The sequence below is a fragment of the Borostomias antarcticus genome (genome assembly GCF_949987555.1).
Source record: "Borostomias antarcticus genome assembly, chromosome: 2".
In the NCBI taxonomy this organism is placed as follows: domain Eukaryota; kingdom Metazoa; phylum Chordata; class Actinopteri; order Stomiiformes; family Stomiidae; genus Borostomias; species Borostomias antarcticus.
In genome coordinates, this window is record NC_140235.1 from 4,649,377 (window position 1) to 4,675,573 (window position 26,197).

At 48.9% G+C, this 26,197-nt stretch overlaps 1 protein-coding gene across 1 annotated transcript in view; it reads right to left on the reverse strand.

Moving 5' to 3' along the window:
- Positions 1–3,858, reverse strand: part of akt3a (v-akt murine thymoma viral oncogene homolog 3a) — a gene marked incomplete at both ends in the record, with an annotated part of 60,892 nt that extends 57,034 nt beyond the window's left edge. The window contains one exon of the mRNA XM_084461393.1: positions 3,813–3,858. Within this exon, the coding sequence (XP_084317519.1) occupies positions 3,813–3,858 (46 nt within the window). The remainder of the gene's footprint in view (positions 1–3,812) is intronic.
- Positions 3,859–26,197: the final 22,339 nt, after the last annotated feature.

Sequence of the window (26,197 nt, forward strand, 5' to 3'; positions counted from 1 at the left end):
CTGATCTGCAGTCGGCTCCAGCAGCACTGAACCCACTGAACCCAGGGAGCCGGAATGGCTGCCTGCCTGTTGGGGGGGGGGCGGAGCTCTAGGGGGGGGGGGGGGCTACAGCAGCAACAAACTCCCTGAACTCAAAGATCCACAGTAGCCTGCTAGCCCACCTACCCAGCATTTCTAACGCAGACATGCCATCGCACACACGCAAATGGCAACACACACAAGCATGACTGCGGTCACACACACACACACCATCCACAGTTCCGAGCATCATCCAGCTACAACAACAAGCAGCTATCCATCTATCTAGAATGCTCTTTGGATTCAAACATAACCTATTATTTCAAGCTGAGAGCCGGAGCTCCAGTCCAGTGCTGTCAGACCAGCGGCTAGCTCGTCAGCGCAGAAAAACGGGTGCCTCTTTAGAGAATTCAGGCCGAACCCACGGAAGCTCATATCTCCTCAGCTCCACTCCGCTGAGGGAGATGAGCTGTTCAGACCCAGAGAGCCAGAGACCTATTTTTTCCACACACACAAAGGACCACAGTACTACTTTCACACAGGAAGCTAGAGCGCCGCCGCACCGGGGACAAGATGACGGGACACTCTCTCTTTTGACTTTCTCTCCTCCTCTGAGGTCATGGATGATTTCACATCCTGTCCCACAGGAAGCAGAGATCCTCTGGTGCGACTTCTTGATCTCGGAGACTTCCAGCTTCCTCCCTGCGACAGTAGGGAGTGCCTGACACATCTCCCGTTGGAAACAAGATGGAGGCACGCCGGGGCCAGCCTGGTTCAACACTCACAGTCATCACCAGCACTCATTAGTAACCATGGCCTCAGATAACCTGATAGTGCAGTAATGTGTGTGTGTGTGGGGGTGTGTGTGTGTGTGTGTAAGAGAGAGAGAGAGAGAGAGAGAGAGAGAGTGTGCGTGTCTGTGTGTGTGCATGTGTATGCATGCGTGCATGCGTGTGTGTGTGTGTGTGTGTGTGTGTGTGTGTGTGTGTGGTTGGCATCACCCGGGAACACATCTGTCATGGTTTCCCAATCGCCCTAATGGCCCACTAGCAGGTGACTAGCAGACCATACGAGGGCCACGGCATCCCTGGATTAAAGACTGGGAAAGGCCCCCTGCACACGCTCTGCTATATCACACAGGGTACTCTCTCTCTCTCTCTCTCTCTCTCCCTCTTTCTCTCTCTCTCTTTCTGTCTCACACACACACGCCTCATCACTAAAACATGGATGGAGAGAATACTAACTGTGTTATGAAAGGGAAGGACATCACTAAAGGCAACTGAAGGTGAATGATACCTCTCTCTCTCCCTCCAATATCTCTCTCTCCAATATCTCTCTCTCCATATTTCCATCCATCCCTCCATCCTTCTGTGTTCTAGTAGAGAGGAGTGACTACACTGGGACCCCGAACGGCAGCAGGCAAACACCAACACACAGACGGTACACACACTCAGACACAAAAACACACACCCAGACAGACAGATACGCACGCACACACACACACATACACACACACACACACAGTTGAGTCGTGACTGAGGGGGCTTCACTCCTCTTAATATGCACAGACGGCTGTCTGAGGAACACGCTGGCAGGCAGACACACACAGGCACCCATGGAGACGAGAGGAGAGAGGAGGAGAGAGGAGGAGAGGAGAGAGGTGGAAAGGAGAGGGGAGGAGAGGAGAGGGGAGGGTAGGGGAGGATAGGAGAGAGGAGGAGAGGAGAGAGGAGAGAGGAGAGAGGAGGAGAGGAGAGGAGAGAGGAGGAAAGGAGAGGGGAGGAGAGGAGAGGGGGGGGAGGAGAGGAGAGAGGAGGAGAGGAGAGGAGATGAGAGGACAGGGGAGGAGAGGAGAAGGGAGGAGAGGGAAGGGGAGGGGAGGAGAGAAGAGGGGAGAAGAAGAGAGGGAAGGGGAGGAGAGAAGCCTGATATGCATCATAATAACCAGGACTGACAGCACAACAACATTATTCACTCTCCCAGAATTCCCTTTGCCTGCAGTCTGCTGAGAGTATGTGTCATATCCTGTTATACATGTCCCTGGTTCCAGGGGTGAGGGTTCTGGAATTCCCCCCTAGCCCCTCCCACAGGAACAAGCATGAACACCAGCAGATCTGTGACATCATGTTAACCACTTCCTGATTGGGGTCACATGGTCAGAAGGAAAGAGAGATAGGGAGATAGAGGAGGAGAGAGAGAGAGAGGAGGAAGAGGAGTGAGGAGTGACAGGGGGAGAGAGGAAGGGGGAGGGTAGAGAACGGGAGAAGATTCTTTCATGCTTTAGCAGTCAAGCTCGCAACTCCCCCACCGCCACCCCCCACGGTACACAATGTTCTACCAGCCATCTGACAGTCAGACAGCATGGTGGCCATGTGATCTTCCCAGCCCTCCAGCACGGTGCACACCCTCCAATTCCACCTGACCGTCCCACTAATCCCAAGCCAATCCCATCCAATGTCCTGCGCCGGGGCTTTCTAGTACTGTGCCAACCGGCGGCTTCTTGAGACGACTCCTCAGCTGAGTTCACTCAGAACCTGTTGAATGAGAGAGTGAATGTGTAAGAGAGCGAGAGAGGGGGGGGGGGAGAGAGAGAGAGAGAGAGAGAGAGAGAGAGACCCCTCTTTTCACCCATCCCCCTCCATACTAAACCATTCAGCTAGACTGCAAACAGGAAATGTGGTCACCATTGATCCTGCCACTCTCGCCCCCCTAGCACCCCCCCCCTCCGTTACCTTGTGTACCCCGTCTCCCCCTGGCCTTCCCTCTCTCCCTCCCTGGTCTCCCTCCCTGGTCTCCCTCCCTGGTCTCCCTCCACACACCCCTGGCCCTGCCTCTCCTCCTTCACTTCCTCCTCCCTCTCCTCCTCTGGAACAAACACATGCCACAGTGGCCTAGCCGGCACTCCCTGCAGACAGACAGACAGACAGACAGACAGACAGACAGACAGACAGACAGGCGGACAGACAGACAGACAGACAGACAGACAGACAGACAGACAGGCGGACAGACAGACAGACAGACAGACAGACAGACAGACAGACAGACAGACAGACAGACAGACAGACAGACAGACAGACAGACAGACAGACAGACGGGCAGATAGGCAGAATGCTGTGATGGGTGGAAGAGATAGCAGGATATACAAGAGTCAGCGTGAGACAGAGTGATGGAGAGTGTGTGTGTGTGTGTGTGTGTGTGTCTGGGTTGGAGGGGGGGGGGGGTGAATGAGGTCGTGCTGGCTCAGGTCCAAGCCCAACAACCAGCACTCTGTTTCCCTGCCCTGGGCGGGCGGAAGCCGGGGATGAAGATGAGGATGATGAGGGTGTGGGCGCTCTAGAACTCTTGACAGATGCTCACAGGCTCTTTACTACTATCTGAGCCTGGGGACACATGCGTGCACACACACACACACACACACACACACACACACATGCAGATACACATACTGTACCTTCTCAGACACAATCACACTGAAGCTATGCCCTGGCGTACAGCAGCCAGCTAAGCCTGACCGTGATAAAGAGACAAATCCCAGGGGAGAAAAACAACCTATCTTTCTCACACACACACACACACACACACACACACAAGCACGACGTGTGCACACACATACACACACACACACACACACACACAGAATCATCGGCCATCTATGTGCTTACCCCCTCTCCCTCTCTCTCTCTCTCTCTCTCTCTCTCACCTTTTTAGGATCACTCTCCTTCTCTTACACACACACACACACACACACACACCGGTAGCATGTTGCAGGAGGAGGCGGGAGGCAAGGTACTCACCCCGTTTCTGCACCCAGCCCTCTTTAACGACGGTGACATCGCTCATGGTTCCTTCGCGGCGAGCTGGCCGCTCCTACACACCACGCTGCTCCGCGGGAGAGAGGGAGGGAGGGAGGAGGGCGCAGGGCTGGAGGAGAGAGAGGAGGAGGGGGGGGGGGGGCTCCACTCTCCCTGCCTCAGTCACTCTCTCCCTCCCCTCCCCGTTCGCTCGCTCGCCGGCGCTCCGTCTCTCTCTCTCTCTCTCTCTCGCGCACGCACGCACAAACGCACGGGCGGTGTGTCGTCTCGCCGCCTCTCGTGGCCGTTTCTTCTCTCCCCTCCCCTCCCCTCCCCTCCCTCCCTTGCTCTCGTTCTCTCTCTCTCTCTCTCCAGACCTCCACCCGTGCCGGCAGTGACTCAGCCTGGAAGGAAGCAAGCGAGAGAAAAAAAAAAGAATGTAAGGATTTATTCCCACCGCCCCTCCCTCCCTCCCTCCCTCCACTCCTTTTCCCCTCCAAACCTCTTTCGTTCTTACACAAGCTGACATGACAAACAACAAGTCATCCATTGTGAAGTCAAATACCCTCTATATCCTCTCTCTCTCTCTCTCTCTCTCTCTCTCTGCCAACAACACCAACCCTTTTCTCCTCTCTCCTCTCTCCTCTCTCCTCAACTCCTCTCCCCTCTCCCCTCTCGTCTCTGCCGGCTCGGAAGAGACAGTCAAACTGACCGAGCTGGACGTCTTTCATAGACCGCCACCGACCGCTAACAATACAGCAGGACTATAAATAGCCGACTGTCCAGGATGCTGCCTGTCTGCCCAGGCCCTGCCTGAAGGACCCTGTTCACCTCCCCCCCAAAACTGTCACTTCCACTCTGGAGTATCTCTACAGAGCCAGACTGAAGCCCGGCTGAGGGTCTACGCTACGAACAAGAGGACGAGAGAGAAAGAGCTGATCGTCGGCCATTTCTACCTCAAACTGAGCATGTTTCAATATCAATCGCGGTGTATTTCTCCAGACGAGCGCCACATCGATCCCGTTCAGTCCTCCAAACTCTACTGCCTCAGTCATGCATGAGCACGGGGGTCAATCAGATCAATCAGGCCCTTACTAGAACCTCAAAGTGTCGGTTCACCAACCGACCAATGAGAAAACAGCAACGCCTGAGGGTCATAATGGCTGCCGCTAGGTACATTAGCATTAGCATAGGCCTCCAGCTCCGTCTCCGTCCTCCATCTTAGAACAGCCTGGGGAATACATGAACACAACTCCTCTCTAAGAGCCGGTTATCAGAGCACATCCTCCGACAGACATCGTACAGTACGCGAATACGCTGAAGAACCACGCTTACCTGGCAGCAGTGAGCGGTTAGCGTAGCGCGTCGCACCTTCACTGTCATTGACTGTGCTGGTCTCAGCTTCAGTTCAGTCACTCCCTCACACACACCGACTGTTTCTTACAGTGGCCGCGCTAAACAGAGGACTAGAACACAGGGCTGCTAACCAGACCCGATATTCCACTGTAGCGTTTCTGCTGAACCAGTTGTGTTTTGTTACAGTATGTGGCATCCTGACATAATTCATCAGAGATATTGACTCCTGCAGGCCATGCCAGAATGTAAAATGAGCTGAACATACAGTGCAGGATACTGTAATACTGAAATGCTTTGCTAAGGTTAAAAAAAAAATTGGTTATGAAACAGATAACAAAAGAGAAAAGAGAGGAGAGAGAGAAAGTGTGGGGTCGGGGGGGTCGTTTGGACCAGACAGAGTCAGCCACACACCATTAATCAGTCTGGCAGTGTCAGAGAATCGCCTCGATTCCGAGGAAACCCCCGGTGCATTGTGGGTAATTCACAATGCTAGAATGCCCGGGCGTCCACTAGCACCCTGTACGTGGTAGAAAACCAGCTAGCGAGGCCACAGTCAAAGACAGGCCGTCCCAAAAGCTATTGAAAATATGATATATGGTGATGATGATGATGATGATGATGATGATGATGATGATGAAAGACGATGGGACAAACTGATAATACAACAATAATGAAATGCTTAGGGGATGATTACTATTATTATTATTATTATTATTATTATTATCATCAGGGGAGGTACATTGAGAGGTTAACCTGAGGGCTGGGGAGTCCATCCTCGATTCCTCCTACCCCATCCTTACCCCTCCTCACCCTCCTCACCCTCCTCCCAAAACTGACAGCGAGATTCGCCCGCCACACACCTCCATCTAATTCCCCCTGGGAGGAAAGCTAGAGAAGCAGGACTGTTCTGAATGGAGGGGAGGATGCTACAGGCCTGGAGGATGAACAGACAGAAAGAGCTCACAAATCAATTATACTCCATGAAGTATTTATCAACCCCCCCGCCCAGAGGGCACAGACAGACCAGCGCAGGAACACAAGAGCAGAGCAACCTGTGTGTGTGTGTGTGTGTGTGTGTGTGTGTGTGTGTGTGGCTGAGCTAAATAGACTCAGAAGCTGCTTCTACTCATGTAGTGTATGAGGTACAGGGCAGCTAGAAGGATGAGACAGACTGAATAGCCTATTTCTGGACACAAGCTGCAGAGTCAGCGTTGCTAGAAAACATACTGTGTGTGCTTTTGTTCATTTATCTCAAGAGGCCGGTAAGAAAACCCTTCATGCCATTCAACAGTTTGTTACCACTACCCACAAATGACCCGGTTTGACCTAGTTTGCGTCTAGGAGGGAGACTCTGGTAGATGGTAGGAACTTGTGGAAGCGCGGTGATCATGTTGCTGTACATGACACCCACATGCAGCGCGTTGAGCTAAGCCTGCAGCTCCAAACAGAAGCTCTGGTGGTGTAACCCTAGAGGGCCACCGTAGGTGGAAACACTCAGGACATTGAGCCCCACCTGGCTGGGGTGAGCCCCCGGCCCCGGACGCACTCTCCTTCTATCAGACGGCGCGCAAGAAAAATGGCGGGCTACTGAAGCATGTGTGTGCGCGCATAGACACTCTCTCTCTCACACACATACACACACACACTCTCTCTCACACACACACACACACACACACTCTCTGTCTCTCTTTCTCACACACACACACACACGCACATGCACACATACACACACACACTCTCTCACACACACACACACACACACACACACACACACACACACACACACACTCTCTCTCACACACACACACACACACACACACACACACACACACACATACTCTCTCTCTCTTTCTCACACACACACACACTCTCTCTCTCTCTCTCTCACACACACACACTCTCTCTCTCTCTCTCTCACACACACACACTCTCTTTCTCACACACACACGCACACATACACACACACACACACTCTCTCTCTCTCACACACACTCTCTCTCTCTCTCTCTCTCTCTCACACACACACACACACACACATGAATGCATAAGATAGCCCCTCGATGCAGTTGTTAGGTTTCATAATATCACACACCTACGTACCGTAGCTCTGTAAACTCACGTGTTAGCCTACCTGGGATAGCCTACTGTAGGGTTTGGCCTCAATGCTCTACAGCCCACCGTGGCGGTGATGGAACGGTTGTCCCTAAACTGAAGGCCCTGCAAGCCGCTAGCCTGGTGTTACCTCAGATGTGAGTGAAACTGTGGGCTTATCAACAGCTGGTTTATAAGGTTTATCGGGGCGGTGGTATAGCTCAGAAGGTAGATAGGGGGTGTCGTTCAGTGATCGTAGGGTCGGTGGTTGAATCCCGGCTCCTCCTGACTACCTGTCGAAGTGTCCTTGGGCAAGACACTGAACCCCAAAATTGCTCCCAATGAGAGCGCCTTGCATGGCAGCTGCCGCCATTGGTGTGTGAATGGCGCTCCGGGCCAGTGTAACAACTGGATGGGGAGCGCGTTACAAATGCAGTACCTATACCTATACCTATCAAACTTGTTAACAGCTTATATCACAGGATATCTTCTTTGAGATACATTACCAAGCTATTTATATTCTACATCATAGCATCTAGTTGGTGTGGCTCCCCCTTTCATAACTTTCAGCCTACAGACAATCAGGTCCTGCATAATATCCTCCTGTATCATGGTTATGGGGATCATTGGGTACAGCTCTGGCCATCAAAGGCAGACAAATGTTGCCACTAGAAACTGTTGCTGTTTGAAAATGATACATTGTTGCAACTAGGCTACTGTATCAGCATCATCTCATCTCTAGCCTATTACTGTAGCTGTCAAACTGGCGCATATAACACAGCAGCCAGGAACTAGCAGATTGCTCAGACAGGCGAGGCAGAATTCTTTAGGATAAATGACAACCAACCGGTGAAGGCTGGAATAGCATTACGCCGGATCCTAATTCTAGATCTTGCCACCTCCCCCTGACTCTCGCCTACCTCAGCATCATCCACCGCCACTAGTGTCTCGTGTGCTTGACAGTGCCCACACTAGAAACTCTATCAATAAACCACACAGAGGGATTGCCAAACCTCAAATGAATACACTATGAAAATGCACACTACGTCATACATGGTTATTACCTGGCGTGAGACGTGACGGGGTTTCCTTCAGCCCCCCATAGCCTCCTGTCATTTATAGGCTCGCGCTTTCCTTAAATGGGTATGAGCGTGGAAAAAGCCAGAGAGTTTGGAGGAAAACCAAGGAGGAAACACTGCTGTAGCGGCTGGTATGGTTTTATTTCCAAATATCAATAATATTTGCGGGGTTGGCAAGCGAGGTGGAAGGATTGGCTGCGACTTCTCGCTGAAGGTTGCCGCTGCGGGTTGTTGTTGACTTTCAGGAAGACTCGTGACGTCACTAGCAGCCACTTCTCGGCCGGGTTGCCCGTTGGCTGTCTCTCTGCTCCCCGTCTCTCTGCTCCCCGTCTCTCTGCTCCCGTCTCTCTGCTCCCGTCTCTCTGCTCCCCGTCTCTCTGCTCCCCGTCTCTCGGTATGTACCGTTTAGCGCGCGCCAGGCTCGGTCCCGTGTCCCGGTTCTCTCTTCGCTAAGGCAACTCTCCTTCGCGCGTGGCTTTACTAAGCCAAGCCTCGCGATTCGCGAGAATAGGCAGTGAGTGTGTTGATAAGGCTACTGCAACTGTTGGAATGAAGCCTGCTGTCTGTGAGGACATCAACACATAGGCTACACAAAATGAATTGCCTAATGTAGATCATTCAAAAATAGTTCAAGTTTTTTTCAATTAATGATTTGAGATGTTGTAGTGCTTGTGTAGGCTACAGGTAGCCTACTTTAAAATGTCACAATAAGGTTTTCAATTTCCATCTGGGGGACATAGGCTACTGTAGAGACCTATGGAAGCTGCCTGGGGATTTTGTAGATTAAAGTTTTGTATCACCTTGGTTACTCAAATCAAATCAAACTTTATTTGTATAGCGCATTTCATACACAGAGGCAACACAATGCGCTTTATAGAGAGCAATGTGTGTGTGGGCATAGGTCCTAACCCTATATATTCCAGAGGGAAGCAAAAAAAACAGTTTCACCCAGGGGCCAGAAAAGTGAGCTGTAAAAATTCTTCCCTGACCTCTCTCAACGAGACGATCGAGCAAGCTCCTGGAAAATGTTTGCCTATTGGCTAAGAACATATACAGAGCAGTAAACATGGGCTAAATACGAACAGTCATGACTAACAGTAGAGTGCAAAAATAGTTACAGAGTCATAGTTACTGTTACCTATGACTCAAAAAGCACAAACAATTATCAAATGATCAATGAAACCATCGTCACATAATTCTTCTATTACAGGCCTACATTTTGCAGCTAAACTCATAGGCCAGTGTTTTCAGATGTTAGACTATGCCTTAAAAAATGATCCAGTGTAAACTTGAACTTACAATGTTACAAGTCACCTACGCTTATTATTTGTATAATGGCTAGGCTAGGCTATATTAGAAGCATGTCAGCCAGCCAAGAGAGACCGATCACTTCCAATTAAAATTGCGTAGCATGTAATCATGTATTTATCCAGACCTCAGTCTTCCTATCAAACATTCAAATGACTCTACAAGGACATAACCTATCCTATTATAGGACAACATCATAATCTCTATAACAGTACAAATATGTAACACTTTTTAACAGTCTTTCCCTTTAAGCCTACAGCCTTCCTGTGCCCATTAAAGTTGCTGCACAGAACTTTGCTATAATTCTAACCTCTAGTTAAACGTTTGGTGCTCATGAGCCAAAATGGGTCCCCGAGAATTTTGGATAATTTCCCACCATGTGATATTGTTTCTGTTCCATATCACTCAACCTCATTGGACCAAGTCATTAACAGCATGTGACAGTTCCTTATGAAAAATGGCTACTAATTGGTGCCAGATTTAATTTTCTGAAATCATCAAAATGAAGGATTGTTCAGCTTGTTACTGTGTCATATCTTTAATTAAAAGTTTTTTCAGACTCTCAGGCAGCCTATAACACTGATAGAACGACATCCTCAGGATATGAAACATAATATTAAACAGTAACATAATATAATATTCATAACCTCCATTAAACAGTCGTCTATCTAGTCCATCTCCCACTTTTAGTTTGAATGTCAGTTATAAATCAGATGATATGGCTGTATTGCAGTTTATGGACTGGTTCAAATCTGAGCGGTGCCATAGAGTTCTCTAGTGCATCAGCCACCCATGTGGCGAAGGAGAGAACTGCACCTTGTTCTCTGATCTAGCGGATAGTGGATATTACTGTGCCTGGCTTAGTCACGGTAAGGATTGAATAAGTTACCTTATAAGTAGAAAGTAGTATAAGTAGAAAGAATTTCAACTGTCAGTTATCAGGTTGGGGGGGGGGGGGGTTGGGGATGGGTCTGGGGATTCAGAAGGCTGGGGATGTGGGGGATAGGGAATGGGGGGGGGGGGGGCGGGGTCGTGGGGGGGTCTGGGAGTGTGGGGGATAGGGAATGGGAGAGGGGTGGGGGGGGGAGTGGGGCGGTCGGGGGGGGGGGGGGGCGGGGGCGGGGGGGGTCTGGGGGTGTGGGGGATAGGGAATGGGGGGGGGGGGGGGCTCTGGGGTTCGGAGATCCTGGGGACTTGGAGGACGTTGGGCTGTAAGGGGCTAGCTGTGCGTCTAGGAGTCTGGGGGATCAGCGGGGAGGTCAGAGAGAGGTCAGAGTGCAGCATAGGGCCCGGGCTGCTTCTACGACCCAGATGGCGTAGGGGCGGCGAGGCAGAGACAGGGGGGCCGACAGAGGGGCAGAGGCTGGGCTGCGCTGTGACACAGGTGGGGCTGAGCGTGTGCAAACTGTCCTGCCTCGGCTGCCTGTCCTCCCAGGGCTCAACAGACGCCCCCCCGCCCGCTCCACCCCCCCCACCTACCCCCCTGCCATTAGCCTGTCAGCTGGCCTTCTGCTGGGGCAGGGCAGGGGGGGGGGGGGCTCAACCTGTCCCACCGCACACATGCACAGGGTGTTCACACACACAGGTGCACACACACACACACACACACACTGGCACGCACTGATAACATATTGTACATATGTGAACATGTGCTCGCACACGTGAAGGTGTACTGTACATTTGTTCCACGCGCACACAAGTGTGCACACACACACACACACACACACACATATATTACTGTACTGAAGGAAATACTCCTCTCCTTTACATCACATTTCTTGCAATGGGTTTTTACATTAGACAGTGATAGAGAGATGAAACTACATTTGGAATATATAGGTTGGTGTATTTTTTTCTATTTAGGTTATTTTTTCCCCATCTTGCAATCTTCCATGGCTCTGAGGGCCACATTAATCACTTGACTGCGTCGAGGTGACCCAGAATGGAGGCCTGTGACTGTGTCCCTCCCCTCGGAGTGCTGGCCTGGGCTGTGGGCCGCACACCTTGGGCCTGTGTGTGTCTGGCTGTGGCTGCAGCCGCTCTGGCCGGCCTCCTGGTCTGTCCGCAGCTGCCCCTGCCTCTACCTGGGGCCCCCGCGGGGCCACGATGACCCCGCTCTCCCCCCCTGTCCTGGACACACATTAAAGGACCTGGGGGAGGCGGCTTACCAAGGGGGGGTTTGGGTGGGGTGGGGGGGGTTCCAGGAGGTCTGGAGCGTCTATGGAGGGGGGGGGGGGGCGTGAAGGACAAGGGTGGGCTGTGTGGAGCGGCTGGAGGCTTAGCTAAGGGGCCTCCTGGACTGGCAGACGTTCAGTGTTGTTGTGGAATGTTGTGGGGGGGGTTCAGCTGGCAGCGTACCCTCACGCGGGGGAGGGGGTCCGGGTCGGTGAGGCCGGAGTGGCACAGCAGTGCCTGGGAGTCGCCACGGGGCAGAAACTGGCTTGACTGACGACAGTGTGTGTGCGTGTGTGTGTGTGTGTGTGTGTGTGTGTGTGTGTGTGTGTGTGTGTGAGCGAGAGAGGTGAGCACCATGTGGGACACTCTGCCGTGTGTAGTGAGTGTGTGAAAGTGCATGCTTTAGTGAACAGACCACACCTACAAAAGTCCACTTTGACATGATGGACATCTGACCTGACTCACCCTGGGCGCATTAAGGATCTCTTAAACCTCTCTTATGACCGTTTTCCATCACACTTTACCACCTCAACTTGACTCAAATCACTCTAATCGATTCGCTTTTGTTGTTTTCACTTCGTTTACCACCGCACATAGTGAACTTAAACTGCCAACTGAATATACGGAGGAGGTTACCAACAGTATACATTGATGCAGGAGAGCTTAAAAGGTTAAAAGGGCTACTTCACATAAAATGCATCGATATGACCCCGGGCGTTTGTGCCAAGGCAGGTGCAGGGAGTGGGGCTGGGCGTGCCTGTCTGACTCCTGGAGGAACGGTGGAAAACTCGCCGAAATGGAGCCGTGTGGTGAAACATGGCCAAACTCGGAAGAATCATGCCGAGGGCCAGCCTGCCCGCGAAGCGTTCAAACAGCGTGCTGGAAAACCTGAACGGAGGGTGTCCAAGCCTATTGTTGGTACTCGTGCGCAAGGGAATATAAGAGTGGTTCAGACGAAGTTGGTAAGTGTTTTTGCTACCAAATTCTCACCGGACCTTGATGCAGAGACGCTGTCTAACTATTTGGCTGCTCAACTTGACCGTGTCGTTAACTGTGAACGTATTGTCACTGCGAGCAACAGATATAGCTCGTTTAAAGTGTGTGTTGAGTGCAATGAAGTTGCGGACATGTACAACCCAGAACTCTGGCCTGAAGGCTCTGTTGTGAGGCGATATTATGAGCCACGCAAAGCGGGAGAGACGGGAGCTAGCACAGCTAGGCCGATCTCTGCTTCACTAGGTGCAAGAGCACCGAACGGGGTCACCCTGCCCAGTTAAACTTTATGCGGGTTGGATCATACAACTGCCGCGGGCTACGCCTGGGCAACAACGCAGGAGACAGAGCCCGACGTATAGTAGTTGACAACCTGCTGAAAAACTGTGATATTTTATGTTTACAAGAAACTTTTTTATCTAAACAGGACTTGGGAAATTTGAACTCTTTTAATGACAATTTCCATGGGGCTGGTGAGTCCACTACTGACCTATCTATGGGGATAGTGAGAGGAAGGATAGCAGGGGGCGTGGCCATCCTTTGGCACAAAAAGATGGACTCTGCGATCAATGTCATTAGGCTAGAAGCTGACTGGTGTATCGCTATACAGATAAAAATGAATAACAAAGAGGCTACTATCCTCAATGTATACACACCGTATGAGTCACAACAAAATGAAGACGAATACCTGAATCGTCTAGCTTTTATAAATTCTTTTATTTCTGATAATCATTCCACAAGTATCTATGTAGTCGGTGACATGAATGCTGATCTATCAGACAAAAGTTCCTTGTTTGCAAAGCATATGCTGCAGTTTTGTGATGATAACAATCTTATATTATCCAGCCAAAAGCTCCTACCTGCAGATAGTTATTCTTACATAAGTGAGGCCTGGCACTCTACATCATGGCTTGACCACTGCATTAGCACTGCTGATGCTCATGCTATTCTAAGATCTATGGAGATTGTGTATGAGGCATCTATGTCTGATCATGTTCCGTTTGTCATGTCACTTGATTGTGACAGTCTCCCAGAGATGTCTCAGGAGGTTAATAGTGCCTGTAAGGCTAAACTGGATTGGTCTAAACTCACAGATGAGGATGTGATGTTATACTACGGGAGAACTGATGTCCTTCTAAGTAATGTATATCTACCCAGAGATGCAATTATGTGTCCTGATGTGAATTGTAACAAAAGCTCTCACTGTAAGGACATCTGTCACATGTATAATTGTATTGTGGGAGCTGTGTATGAAGCTAGTAGGCCATGCTTTACTCACTCTGATAAAAGACACAGCATTAAGCCAGGGTGGAATAAACATGTGGCTGCTCATCATGCTGAAGCTAAGAATGCCTTTAAGGAGTGGGTCCTGGCAGGTAGGCCCAGAGAGGGGCCTGTCCTGGATCACAAAAAGCGTACTAACGCTCAATATAAATATGCAGTTCGGTATATCAGCAAACACGAACAAGTAATGAGAGCGGACTCTATGGCTGAAAAGCTCCTTGGTAACGATGCTACTGGCTTCTGGAAGGAGGTGAGAGCTCTGAACAGAGGCAGTACATCGTTACCATGTACCATAGAAGGAGTCTCGGGAGCCGACAACATAGCTGATTTGTGGAGACAACATTATTCTGAGCTATTCAATTGTGTTAAAAGTGACCCCTACAAAGTGGGCAACATTGCCAACAGTGACACAGTGGGAACAACAGCCAATGAGGTCTATCAAGCTATTACACAGCTAGCTGATAACAAAGCTAGCGGCTTAGATCAGATCACTGCAGAGCACCTCAAACTTGCAAGTCCGAGGGTCGCTGCCCTTCTCGCCATCTGTTTTACTGGCCTTATGAATCATGGTCTGCTGCCGGACTCCATGTTGTCTGTTACTCTGGTGCCTGTCATCAAGGACAAAGCGGGCAAGGTGGGGAGCTTGGATAATTACAGACCAATTGCTCTAGCTAGTGTGTTATCCAAAGTCCTGGAAAGAATTTTATTAGACAGATTATGTTTTTATTTTGGTACCACAGACAACCAGTTTGGCTTCAAGGCTAAGCATGGTACTGATTTATGTATCTATGCCCTGAAGGAAACTGTTGAAATGTATAGAAGACAGAATTCCTCTGTGTTAATTGGTTTTATTGATGCCTCTAAAGCTTTTGATCGAGTCAACCATCATAAGCTGTTCATAAAACTGAGTCAAAGAGGAGTGCCTAACAGTATAATTAGGGTCCTGGCATATTGGTATGCCAACCAGAGCATGCAGGTCAAATGGGGTAATGCAGTCTCTGGACCTTTCGGTGTTGGTAATGGGGTTCGCCAGGGGGGGCTACTCTCACCAGCCCTCTTTAATGTGTACATGAACGATTTATCTGACCAGCTAAGAGGCTGTAAAACAGGATGTATGATTGGTAACACCCTGGTAAACCATCTTATGTATGCCGATGATCTGGCTATTTTCTCTCCTAGCAGTGCTGGGTTCCAACAGATGTTGAATATATGCTCTGAGTATGGTGTCCAATTTGATGTGAAATACAATTCTAAAAAGAGCATTGTCATGATCTGTAAAACAAAAGGGGACAAAGATCTAATCTTCCCATCATTTTACCTCTCAGGGCAAGTTCTATCTGTCTGCTGTAAAGCTAAGTATCTGGGACATGTCATCACAGATCAAATGTCTGATGATGATGACTTGTATAGACAGCGCCGCATGTTATATGCACAAGCTAACATGTTGGTTAGGAAATTCCACTGGTGCTCAGACAATGTCAAGATCAGCCTGTTTAGAGCGTACTGTACTCCTCTCTACACTGCTCCCTTGTGGATAAAGTTTAAAAAGGCTAGCATCCATAAGCTTAAGGTTGCCTATAATGACTGCATGCGTATATTGCTTAAAAAGCCAAGGTGGTACAGTGCAAGTGAACTGTTTTGTAGTGCAGGCGTCAATACGTTTCATGCCCTGTTGAGGAATCTGATGTACAAATTTATATGCCGACTGAATGGTTCTCAGAATTCCATTATTGTGCTGCTGTCAAATCCTGTTTTTAGTGCGGTGAGATACCAGTCACCTATGTGGAAACACTGGTATTGTTGCCTTTTTTAATTTTTGTTGTATGTGTTTTGTAATGGACCATGAGTCTGCATAATAAAAGTTGATTGATTGATTGATTGATATTATTTAACCCTTTCCTTCACTATGGTACAGTTTTTACCTTAAGTATTGAGTCATGCTGTTTCAATTTGCTTTCAGTTATATTTCTTTATAGTGAATCACTTATAGTGTGGTTTGTCTCATACCACTGACCGTACATAGTATCTGCATCAGCGTTTGACACTTCACTCCAGTAGATAATATCTGTAAATATTGTAAATGTATATTATTATTGGATTGTCCCTAGATATCCTGTACATCTAATGAGACAGAATGTAAATATTATACATTATAAAGTGTGATGAAAATTTGATTAGATGAACCACTTGTGTTAAAATAAAGTTAACGAAAACTATGATGAAAATTATTTGCAACCTTTTATTATTATATAATTTTATTATTAACAACCTTTAGTTAGTTAATCAGACTGCTGAGATTTCTGTGAAAGTTGCGGCTCACACTGAAAAAACTCGAACACAGGCAAGGAGAGCGCATAGAAATGTAATTCAGTAGCTTTGTCCATCAGTCTAATACTGTATATATTTCCTCCAGGAGTATATGAATTTGGAAATTCTAGAGAAATGGTTAAATAATGCATTACAAACCCATTCGATTTCAGTCGACTAAATCTACTGTAGATTTAGTCGACTAAAATCTTAACGCTATTTAGTCAACTAAAACTAGACTAAAACTAAAACAATTCACATGACTAAAATATGACTAAAAACTAAATAGCATTTTAGTCAAAAGACTGACTAAAACTAAATCAAAATGTGCTATCAAAATTAACAATGAAATACAGATACAGTATCAGCAGCAACTGTAAACTGCAGAACTTATATTATGAGATCCAACACTCTGACCTAATCAATCCTCTCCCCCACAGATCCCCCCAGGTCGCAGTGCCATCGTAACGGAGGTGGTTCAGTGGTAACGCTCCTTGGCCACCTTGATACTGAGGTGAGTGGAATCAGGTCAAAGGTCAACATTAACCCTACAGTAACTAAAACACTCTGGTCAGGCAGAGGAGCACCTTCAGGTCAGAGGTCGCTGCTCTACGGAGCGCTTCCATAGGTCCCTCCTATCAGCCACCATCAGCGAGGCAGGATGGGCGGACCACATCTGGCGCGTGGAGTGGGAGGCAAACACCTCCAGACTCCATGATTTCATCCCGGCCGCCGGTCCTTCCCCTCCCGGGATGGACTTACCCAGACCGGCGTGGGTGAGGCTTAATCGCCTCCGGACCGGCGTCGGACGCTTCCGCTCATCGATGCACAGATGGGGCTTGGTATCCTGTGCGGCGTGCGAGTGTGGCGCCGAGGAACAAACCGCAGATCATGTCATCCAGGTCTGTCCGATATACCGGACACCCAACGGAATGCGTGGCCTGACGGTTTTGGATGACGAAACGGTGACATGGCTCCTGGAGGTGTGCCCGGATATATAGCCCGGGTGACCCCTCACCCAGGCTTGGGGTTGTAAAAGGATAGCCCCTCGGCCCCGAGCCTGGGGGGAGAGGACAGAACACCGAACCCGCACGACGAAGAAGAAGAAGAAGAAGATCCACCATCAGACTGTTCAATGTACTGTATCCTCTGACTGGCCCACTATGGACCTGAGCAAGTTTGGAGGGGGGTTAAGACTCCTAAGTTATTTATGGATATTGTTATGAAGGCTCAAAAGTTAGTATAATCTGTTCATAATGTGTTAATCTGAGTCATTAGAGTCATTAAATTTAGTATAAAAATAAATCAAATTAGTAGGATCATTTCACAAAATTTCACAAAAGAATGTATGCCATGTACTCATATTTTCATGACATATAGGCTATTATTGGTGCTATACAAACCGGCTTTGCCTCTGGGTTCTGAAGGGAGAGGGCCTGACTCAGCAGATGCTGTATACGCCCACGGTCTGATAGACCAGGCACAAACAACCACCGGTAGGGCGGCTAAACGATAGCCTACACCAGAAATCTCAAACGGTCCCTTACACCAACAAAATGCATTCATGGGCGGAGGAGGTCTGTGCTCTCTGATCAGTCTTCCTAGTATGTTTATTTGTTCATATTAAAGTGGATTATTATAATTCTGTACCCCTGCCCCAGTATTAGTTCATTGCCCACTTAATTGTTAAGGCTAGAAGGGCTGCTGGGAAATGGTGGCCAGCCCCTTAGAGTTAAATTAAGTTAAGTTAATTTAGTTATTTAATTTAGTATATAATATAGGATTAGTTTAATTTAGGATTGTACAGCCCCCCTAGTTTGTTGCCCCGGTTACAGATATACACTTGTTTATTGTTGTTTATTGTATTGCACTGTTATATAATATCTTGGAAATGATTTTTGTATATGTTGTGTACTTATAGCAAATTTGTCTAAATGTAAATTTGTATTCAGTCCTGACTGTGCCTTTTTATTGTTCTTACTGCTGTAATACGAATCTATCTATCTATCTATCTATCTATCTATCTATCTATCTATCTATCTATCTATCTATCTATCCATCTATCTATCTATCTATCTATCTATCTATCTATCTATCTGTAGTTACTTATACTGCATATGTGTCTGTCTGTCTGTCTGTCTGTCTCTGTATGATCTCAAATAAGAACTTGAACTTGTTCTTTCTCTGTCTGTCTGTCTGTCTGTCTGTCTGTCTGTCTGTCTGTCTGTCTGTCTGTCTGTCTGTCTGTCTGTATTTCTGAGGCTACTCTACTTAGCCAGGGAGACACAGGAAGTGTTTAACCCTGCGTGGTTGAAGAGTTCACAGCTGTACACCTGCCTTCAAATCAAATCACATCAAACTTTATTTGTATAGTGCATTTAACACAATGTGCTTTACAGAGGTTGGGGGGGCAGAGGTGTGTCCAGAGGGAAGCAAATAACCAGTTTCACCCAGGGGCCAGAAAAGTGAGCTGTAAAAATTCTTCCCTGACCTCTCTCAACGAGACGATCGAGCAAGCTCCTGGAAAATGTTTGCCTTATATTCTTTTCATTCAAACCTTTATTTTTGCTCGAGAGGCACTGAGGTTGCCCTCATTTACAGTGACGACTGTAAATGTATGTCTATTCTTACTGCCTGTATGGGTTGATAGGAGAGAGGTCAGAGGTCAGAGACGGCAGTCAGACAGGCGGAGTGGATGCCTGTGAGGAGAGTTTAATTCCAGTAGTAGGAGTTAATCCTTGTGTATGTTTTTCCCAGAACCCATCGTCTTCCTTTTACAGTCTTGCTAATTCCAACCATGTTGGAATACAGTATGTGAATGCACTGTAGGTATTTGAATGTTTGGATTTGTGTGTGTGTGTGTGTGCGTGCGTGTGCGTGTGGGTGAGACAAGGGCACGTCTGGCCAGAGCCAGTGGAACAGAAGGGGTCCGGCCTCCATTGCGGTGGGGCCTTTTCCTTTTCAAGCTGTCCCTGCCCACCACCCCCCCCCCCCCCCTCCCCTCCCTCCACGCCCCCCCACACACGCCGCCCCCCCACGCACGCCGCCCCATGCCCCACACGCCTCCCCCCAGACCAGCCCAATCTGAACCTCACAGGTCAGTCAGCCGCAGCTGGCGTCCCCTCTGTTCTAACCCCACGTTTACCTCTACAGCGTAAAAACACTCACGCTCCCTCGCGTCTAGCAAAGGTTCAAACATCCACTGCTTCTGCCACGAGATGGACGATGACTGATTCATCTCAATGATTCAGCTGTGAGATAGAGACAGATTTTGTGTCAGTATGTCTATGTTTATCTTGACTAGAGGAAGCCCTTTATCATAACACCTTGGCTGAGGGACAGATGAAAATTAGCCTTTTGGCTAATTCTAGCGTATTTACATTTTGCTGTTGATTAATATGCGTCGTCCCTTCCCAAATGAACTAAACAGAAACTTAGTTTGCCTCATTATTCGAAGAGGACAAACTTTTTCCCCGCAGCGCCTGAACGGGAACTAAATCCACAGCAGCTGAGGTGTACTGAAGGTATTTGGATAAGTGTGAAGCGTTTGGGCCCAGCACTCCCTGCCAGCCCAGGGCTGATACAGCTGTTACCTGCATGAGGCATTTGGAGCGGACAGAGCCTCCTCCTGCCAGCGGTGCCACAAACATCTCCAGGCGCCTTCCAATGCGCACAAACACACACACACACACACACACACACACACACACACACTTCTGCCACTTCCAGCTGCATGCTGTCATTCCAACGGGCGCCATCAGAGCTCATCTCAGATCGGTCCTCTACTCAATGGTGCATCCTGGGATGGGGGGGAGGAGCCATATGTCAAGGTGAGGCTGGGGTGATGGCATGGAGGCAGACCGTGCCTGGAGCTCACATGGGGAAGATTCCTCAATATCACCCTACTGCCGCCCTGCTGGTACAGGAAGTGTAACTACGTTATTCTCGCTATAGGAGAGTGATGGAGAGAGAACTAGCACCCGAATAATGATGAGGCGTTTTAAAACTTCAGTACAAAGTTGAAAAATCAATGCTCTATTGATTATCTGCCTCTGCTTTATTCCACACAGGCTTCCTCTTAATCTGACTGTTTCATTTCCAGACCCTGGGAATCTCTCCGCTGCCAATCCTGGCCCCGGCACAGCCCTGGCATAGCACTGGCACAGCCCAACCAACAGCTGCCAGTCTCAGGGGAGGGGGGACATGTACGGAGGGGGGACATGTACGGAGCGCTATGCTATCTCTGGCTCCCAGCTGCCTTGCCACCGCTGTGGGACGCCCCTCTCTAAAGTCAACACCGCTCTCTCAGGCTCTCCGTCCTCCTCAGCACAGCTGGAATGACCCCTAGACTCCCAGGGAACGGAACTGTGTGTTTTGAAATTGTACTGTTGTCTTAGGGAGGTTGTTGGTTTAGTTGCTGTGCTGGGGGCCCTGGTGGTCTGGGGCCCTGGTGGTCTGGGGCCCTGGGGGGTCTGGGGGGCCCTGAGGCCCTGGGGGGTCTGAGACAGAGGGGTCTCCGCTGGGTTTCGGTGTGGGAGCACATCTGGGAGCACAGACGCTGTTTGGTTTGTTCTGGATTACAGTACATCTGCAAACCTCCACCCGATACGCGCGTATATAGTCACAAACACATACACAGTCACAGTCACACACACACACACACACACACACACACACACACACACATGCATGTTCTTGTAATCTGTAGTTTTTTTTCTTTGGTCTCCCTCGGGGAATTCTCACAGTCTTCCCTTGGAGCCTGGGAGAAATCCTCACTCGCACACCACACACACACACACACACACACACACACACACACACACACACACAGTGTGTACAGTAGGACTAGGGTGTACCTAACACAATACGGACCCAGGTTCGATCTCCACTTTGGTCACATGGGCTCACGAAGAGCGTTAAGTTGATGACATGAACATATGTCCGTAGTGTTTACATCTCACAGATGAGGCGTGTATAGAAGTCACAGGTGTAGCTGCAGAGCAGTGGGCGGTAGGGGGGTGGGCATGGGTCGTCCATGGAGATTCGGTGGTGTTGTCCATATGGCACAAACTCTGTGGCGGGCCTCTTGGAACAGAGTTGTAGTCGGGTCCCCCAGGACCGGAGCTGGCCTGGGAAAACCCCTTAATGACAGGGATCGAACCCTGGTAAATGGTAAATGGACTGCACTTATATAGCGCTTTTCCACCTTAGTGGCACTCAAAGCGCTTTACAATGGCCTCTCATTCACCCATTCACACACCAATGGCGGTAGCTGCCATGCAAGGTGCTAACCTGCTCATTGGGAGCAATTTGGGTTTAGGTGTCTTGATCAAGCACACTTCGACATGTGGACAGTTGGAGCTGGGATTCGAACCACTGACCCTTCGATCACTGAACGACCCGCTCTACCAACTGAGCTACAGCCGCTCCATAGGCCCCTGGTCTCACTCGCTAACCACAAGCGTCTACCATTACACCAAAAGAGCATCCGTGTGATGAAATGTGGGTCTACTATTCTCAGATGATCATGGTTCCGAACCTCCTCCACTACATTTGCAGGCCGTCATGTTTTGATGAGTCCATCTTTGAGCATATGTGCAGAATGAGAGGTAATACCTCCACAAGATGTCAAAAGAAATCCATGTATGAATTGTCGCCATACATTTTTACAGGCAATGTGTTCAATTCATACAGCACAGATGCATCTTAATGTGGATCCATATAAACAAACCATATCAGTTTAATTCATATTGTAATCATTGCCAGTAAAGTATATGATCTAAATAAGTAATAACGATCCTCCCTCTTTAGCACCTATCACATTTTAGATTGCTATTCTTGCACTTTGCCTTCAGCACTAGATTCTGCTCTTAGTCACTTGTTTTAGAAAGAAGATGCACTTATGAGTTCTGGCAAGTAGTAGTACATTGGCTTTTCCTGCGTTAAATGCAATTATTGTTAGTCGCTTTGGATAAAAGCGCCTGCTAAATGACTAATGTAATGTCAATTCTGTTTTCCTCTGGCTGTAGACTTATTTATTCAGTTGTTTTTGTCTATAAAAAGAAAACATGATTCAGATCATCTCTGAAACCTCTACACTGATATGTGACCTGCATTTTTACAGCGATTAGTGTAGCTAGACTATTTGGTTGACATGACCTTTGACCCTTTAGGAATGTCACGCTCTCCTGTCCAGTTGTTGTTTGTGTCCCTGGTTTCAGGCAGATAGTGTCCACGGCTGGGAACCTCATGGTCCCAGGAACGTCAGGAATGGAACGTTCCATCACCATCTGTGAGGCCGCTCTAAGCCTTGTGGAGCTCCACACATGGAGCTTACCCTGTTAAACCCTGGCAGATGCCACCACGGTGGGCACCCTGGCACACACATTCACACACACACACACACACACACACACACACACACACACACACACACACCCAGCACGTCAGCTATGCAGATGATCCTGCTAATTGTGCCCCTCTGCTTTGTGATTTGAACATGTTGTGTTTTTCAGGGGAAATGCTGTCCACTCTTCCTGTTCATGTCGTGTGGCTTAACAGTTGCTAAAACCGCTCCACTGACTCCATCCATGATATCAATCTGGGGATGAAGTCCTGGGTTGAGCTCCACCTTGGAGTCATAAAAGTACGCTGTCCTTGTCAATGGAGCTCCAGCTCGTCTAAACGCTGGAATCAGCGGATGTTCACATGAAAGACTGCCTGTCGCCCACGTCCCCTCCCGACAATACACCCCCACTCTGAAGAGACACCAACCACTCACATCAACTGGAGCCACACACACATACACACACACACTGATGGATGATTTGTTGGGGGAGGAAACCTAAAAATAAATAAAAAAGTGTGGGAGGAGAGGGGGGGGGGGGGCCCTGGGTGAGGGGCAATTTACCGCTCCCGAATAATGAGCATGGAGCTCCATTCATTTAGCCTGGGGCTTACAGCAGGAACATCTGGGCTGCTTGGCAGGCCGGCCAGGGCGCGCGCTGTTGGAAGGTCTTCTATAGAAGGTCCAGATGCAGGGAGGGGAGCCTGGGCAGAAGCTCTGCAGATGGAGGCGCTGGAACAGATGATCTGGTGGGCAGAGCCGCTGCTGCTGGCACACGTAGCATGTCCCCAACAGCTGGCACAGGTTAGGCATTCCTGGGAATTCATACCACAAGGCGAATGTTAGCACTGGCTGAGGTTGTGGCTATGGCGTACACACACACACACACTGTACAGAAATGCATAAAAACACACACACAAACATTCATACAATACATAATGCAACTGCACAGACATGTAGAAAAGGACGAAGCCAGAAACACACATGTACCTGTAAACAGAGGAGGCACAATAAAGACACACACACACACACACACACACACACTAGCAGGGTAGGTGTAATCAATCAGAGTGTAGAAGGAGACAGAATGGCTGTGGTTAAAACACTCCTCTCCTCTTTCACATTCTCCATATGGTGCCATTTCTCCTAATTCACCACTGCTGGGGCTGGTGAGCCCTTCTTGGCTGCGATACATCTTTTATGGTACCATCAATGTGCCCATCAATCACGAGCTACAGTAGAGCTCCATTTAAACTGATGCAGTAGGGGAGATCCTCAAGTGGATCCGGGTCCCCCACTCACCCAGAACTATGACCAAGAAGATGTCTTTCTTGCCCAATGGCATCACTTGGTCAAGACTCAATCAGCAGAGCTAGCCTACCTGTACCTATTCACAAGAGCATGGTTTCAAACCCCCTCTACTAAACGTGTGTGTGCGTGTGTGTGTGTGTGTGTGTGTGTGTGTGTGTGTGTATGTGTGTGTTTGCTGAGGAACAGAGGCCTATTTTTTCCTCTCCCAGATGTATGTGTGTGTGTGTGTGTGTGTGTGTGTGTGTGTGTGTGTGTGTGTGTGTGTGTGAGTGTGTGCGTGTGCGTGCGCACGCTGCTGACTGGGTCTCCAGCCAGTCCAGAGCTGTGCAGTGCTGGCCACTGCTCACTGATGGACATCTGGAAGGCAAATTGGTTAATGGTGCCTCCAAGCCAAGAGGTAGTCAGCCATCTCCTCCTCCAGCTATGTGAGAGCTGCCTCTGCATCTGTCCTCCCCTCCCCCCCTCTGGGCTAGAATACGGAAGGAGCGGAGAGGAGGGGGAAGGAGAGGAGAGAAGAACAGAGGAGAAGACAGGAGAGGAGAGGGTAGGAGAGACGGAGACAAGGGACAGCTCTGGACGCTGACACACCCAGGAAGCGCGTGAGAAGTGAGGACACTGTTCTGTCGCCTCGTCTTAGGCCGGCTATAAAGTCTACCTTGACTTTCTGCCCATTACACAAGCACCTCTGTTACAATTTCATCCACTTGTCAATAGATGGCGTACAGTATATATAACAGAGAAGTGATGTCTCTGCTAAGTTTGTAAAGGGCCCAGAGGGTGCAGATTTGGCATGGGACGCTGGCTGCCTCCTGTCCAGATGTCAGCACTAGACAACAGCTGTGGGAGGGAATTAGCTGGGGGGGGGTGCAATATCTGGACTACCTTCATACTGAGGAATTGACACACATCCTCTCTCCCTCTCTCTCTCTCTCTCCTTCTCTCTCTCTCTCTATCTCTCTCTCTCTCTCTCTCTCTCTCTCTCTCTCTCTCACACACACACACACACACACACACACAATAGCACTGTTTCATTATCTCCAGAGAAGATACAGTACACTGTATGGACAAAGGTTTTGGGACACCTACATTACACCTACAGGAGCTTCTTATGACATCCCATTCTAAATTCATAGGCATTAAATATGGAGTTGGTCCCCCCTTTGCAGCTATAACAGCTTCCACTCTTCTGGGAAGGCTTTCTACAAGATTTTGGAGTGTGTCTGTGGGATTTTTTGTCCATTCATCCAGAAGAGCATTTGTGAGGTCAGACACTGATGTCCTGTAGGTGTAATGTCTACTGTAGGTGTCCCAATACTTTTGCTCATATAGAGTATATACACCAAGTCTATATCACGATAGAGAGCCTCTTATCTCAACGTCATCAGGGGACTAAGTCATCCGTTCTGGAGCGATTACAGATCTGCAATACGACAAGCTGTAGTCCCATATGATACCCGTGCTGTACACCACATGATAGATGCATGGCTATTATCATGCAAGGTGCTTGATTGATAGACGTAGATCCTAATGTTTCCTAAGCATTCTGGAGATGATCCCGCACCCCACGCCCCCCGCCATCTGTAGATAAACTAGTTAAGCACACAGTTGTATCCCCTAATGTCTACCCCACCAGATAGACCCCCCCCCCCACCCCCCCGCATCTCCCCAGACAGATGCTGCACCTCTAAGAGGCCCAGAGACTCAGCAGCTGTTCATCGGCCAATCAGGCGGCTTCTTTTGCTATTGATAGCTCATTAATAATTGAAGCCCTGTGATGTTGTCTGTGATGTGGGTGCTGGCTAGTCGGCTCCCCCAAGAACTGCCCCCTGAAACTCGACTATCTTCAGCGCTCAAGAAAGCCTTGCAAGCCACAAACACAAGTTTCCCTGACACACAAGTCCATGTCAACATCAAACGTCAATGAAAAAGTCCCTTTATTAAAGATCATCATAAAATAGGCTTAATTGAAGTCTGTGGAACCAGCCCAAGACGTGAGAGTCACAGTTGTCGTGTCCTTCCTGTGTCCCCTGGGTGATCCATGACATAACTAACTCTGTGACGGTGTGTGTCCATGATAAAGACAGACAGATGAGTCCATATGGACCTGCCATGTTTAATGTTCATAGTTATGGGCCAGG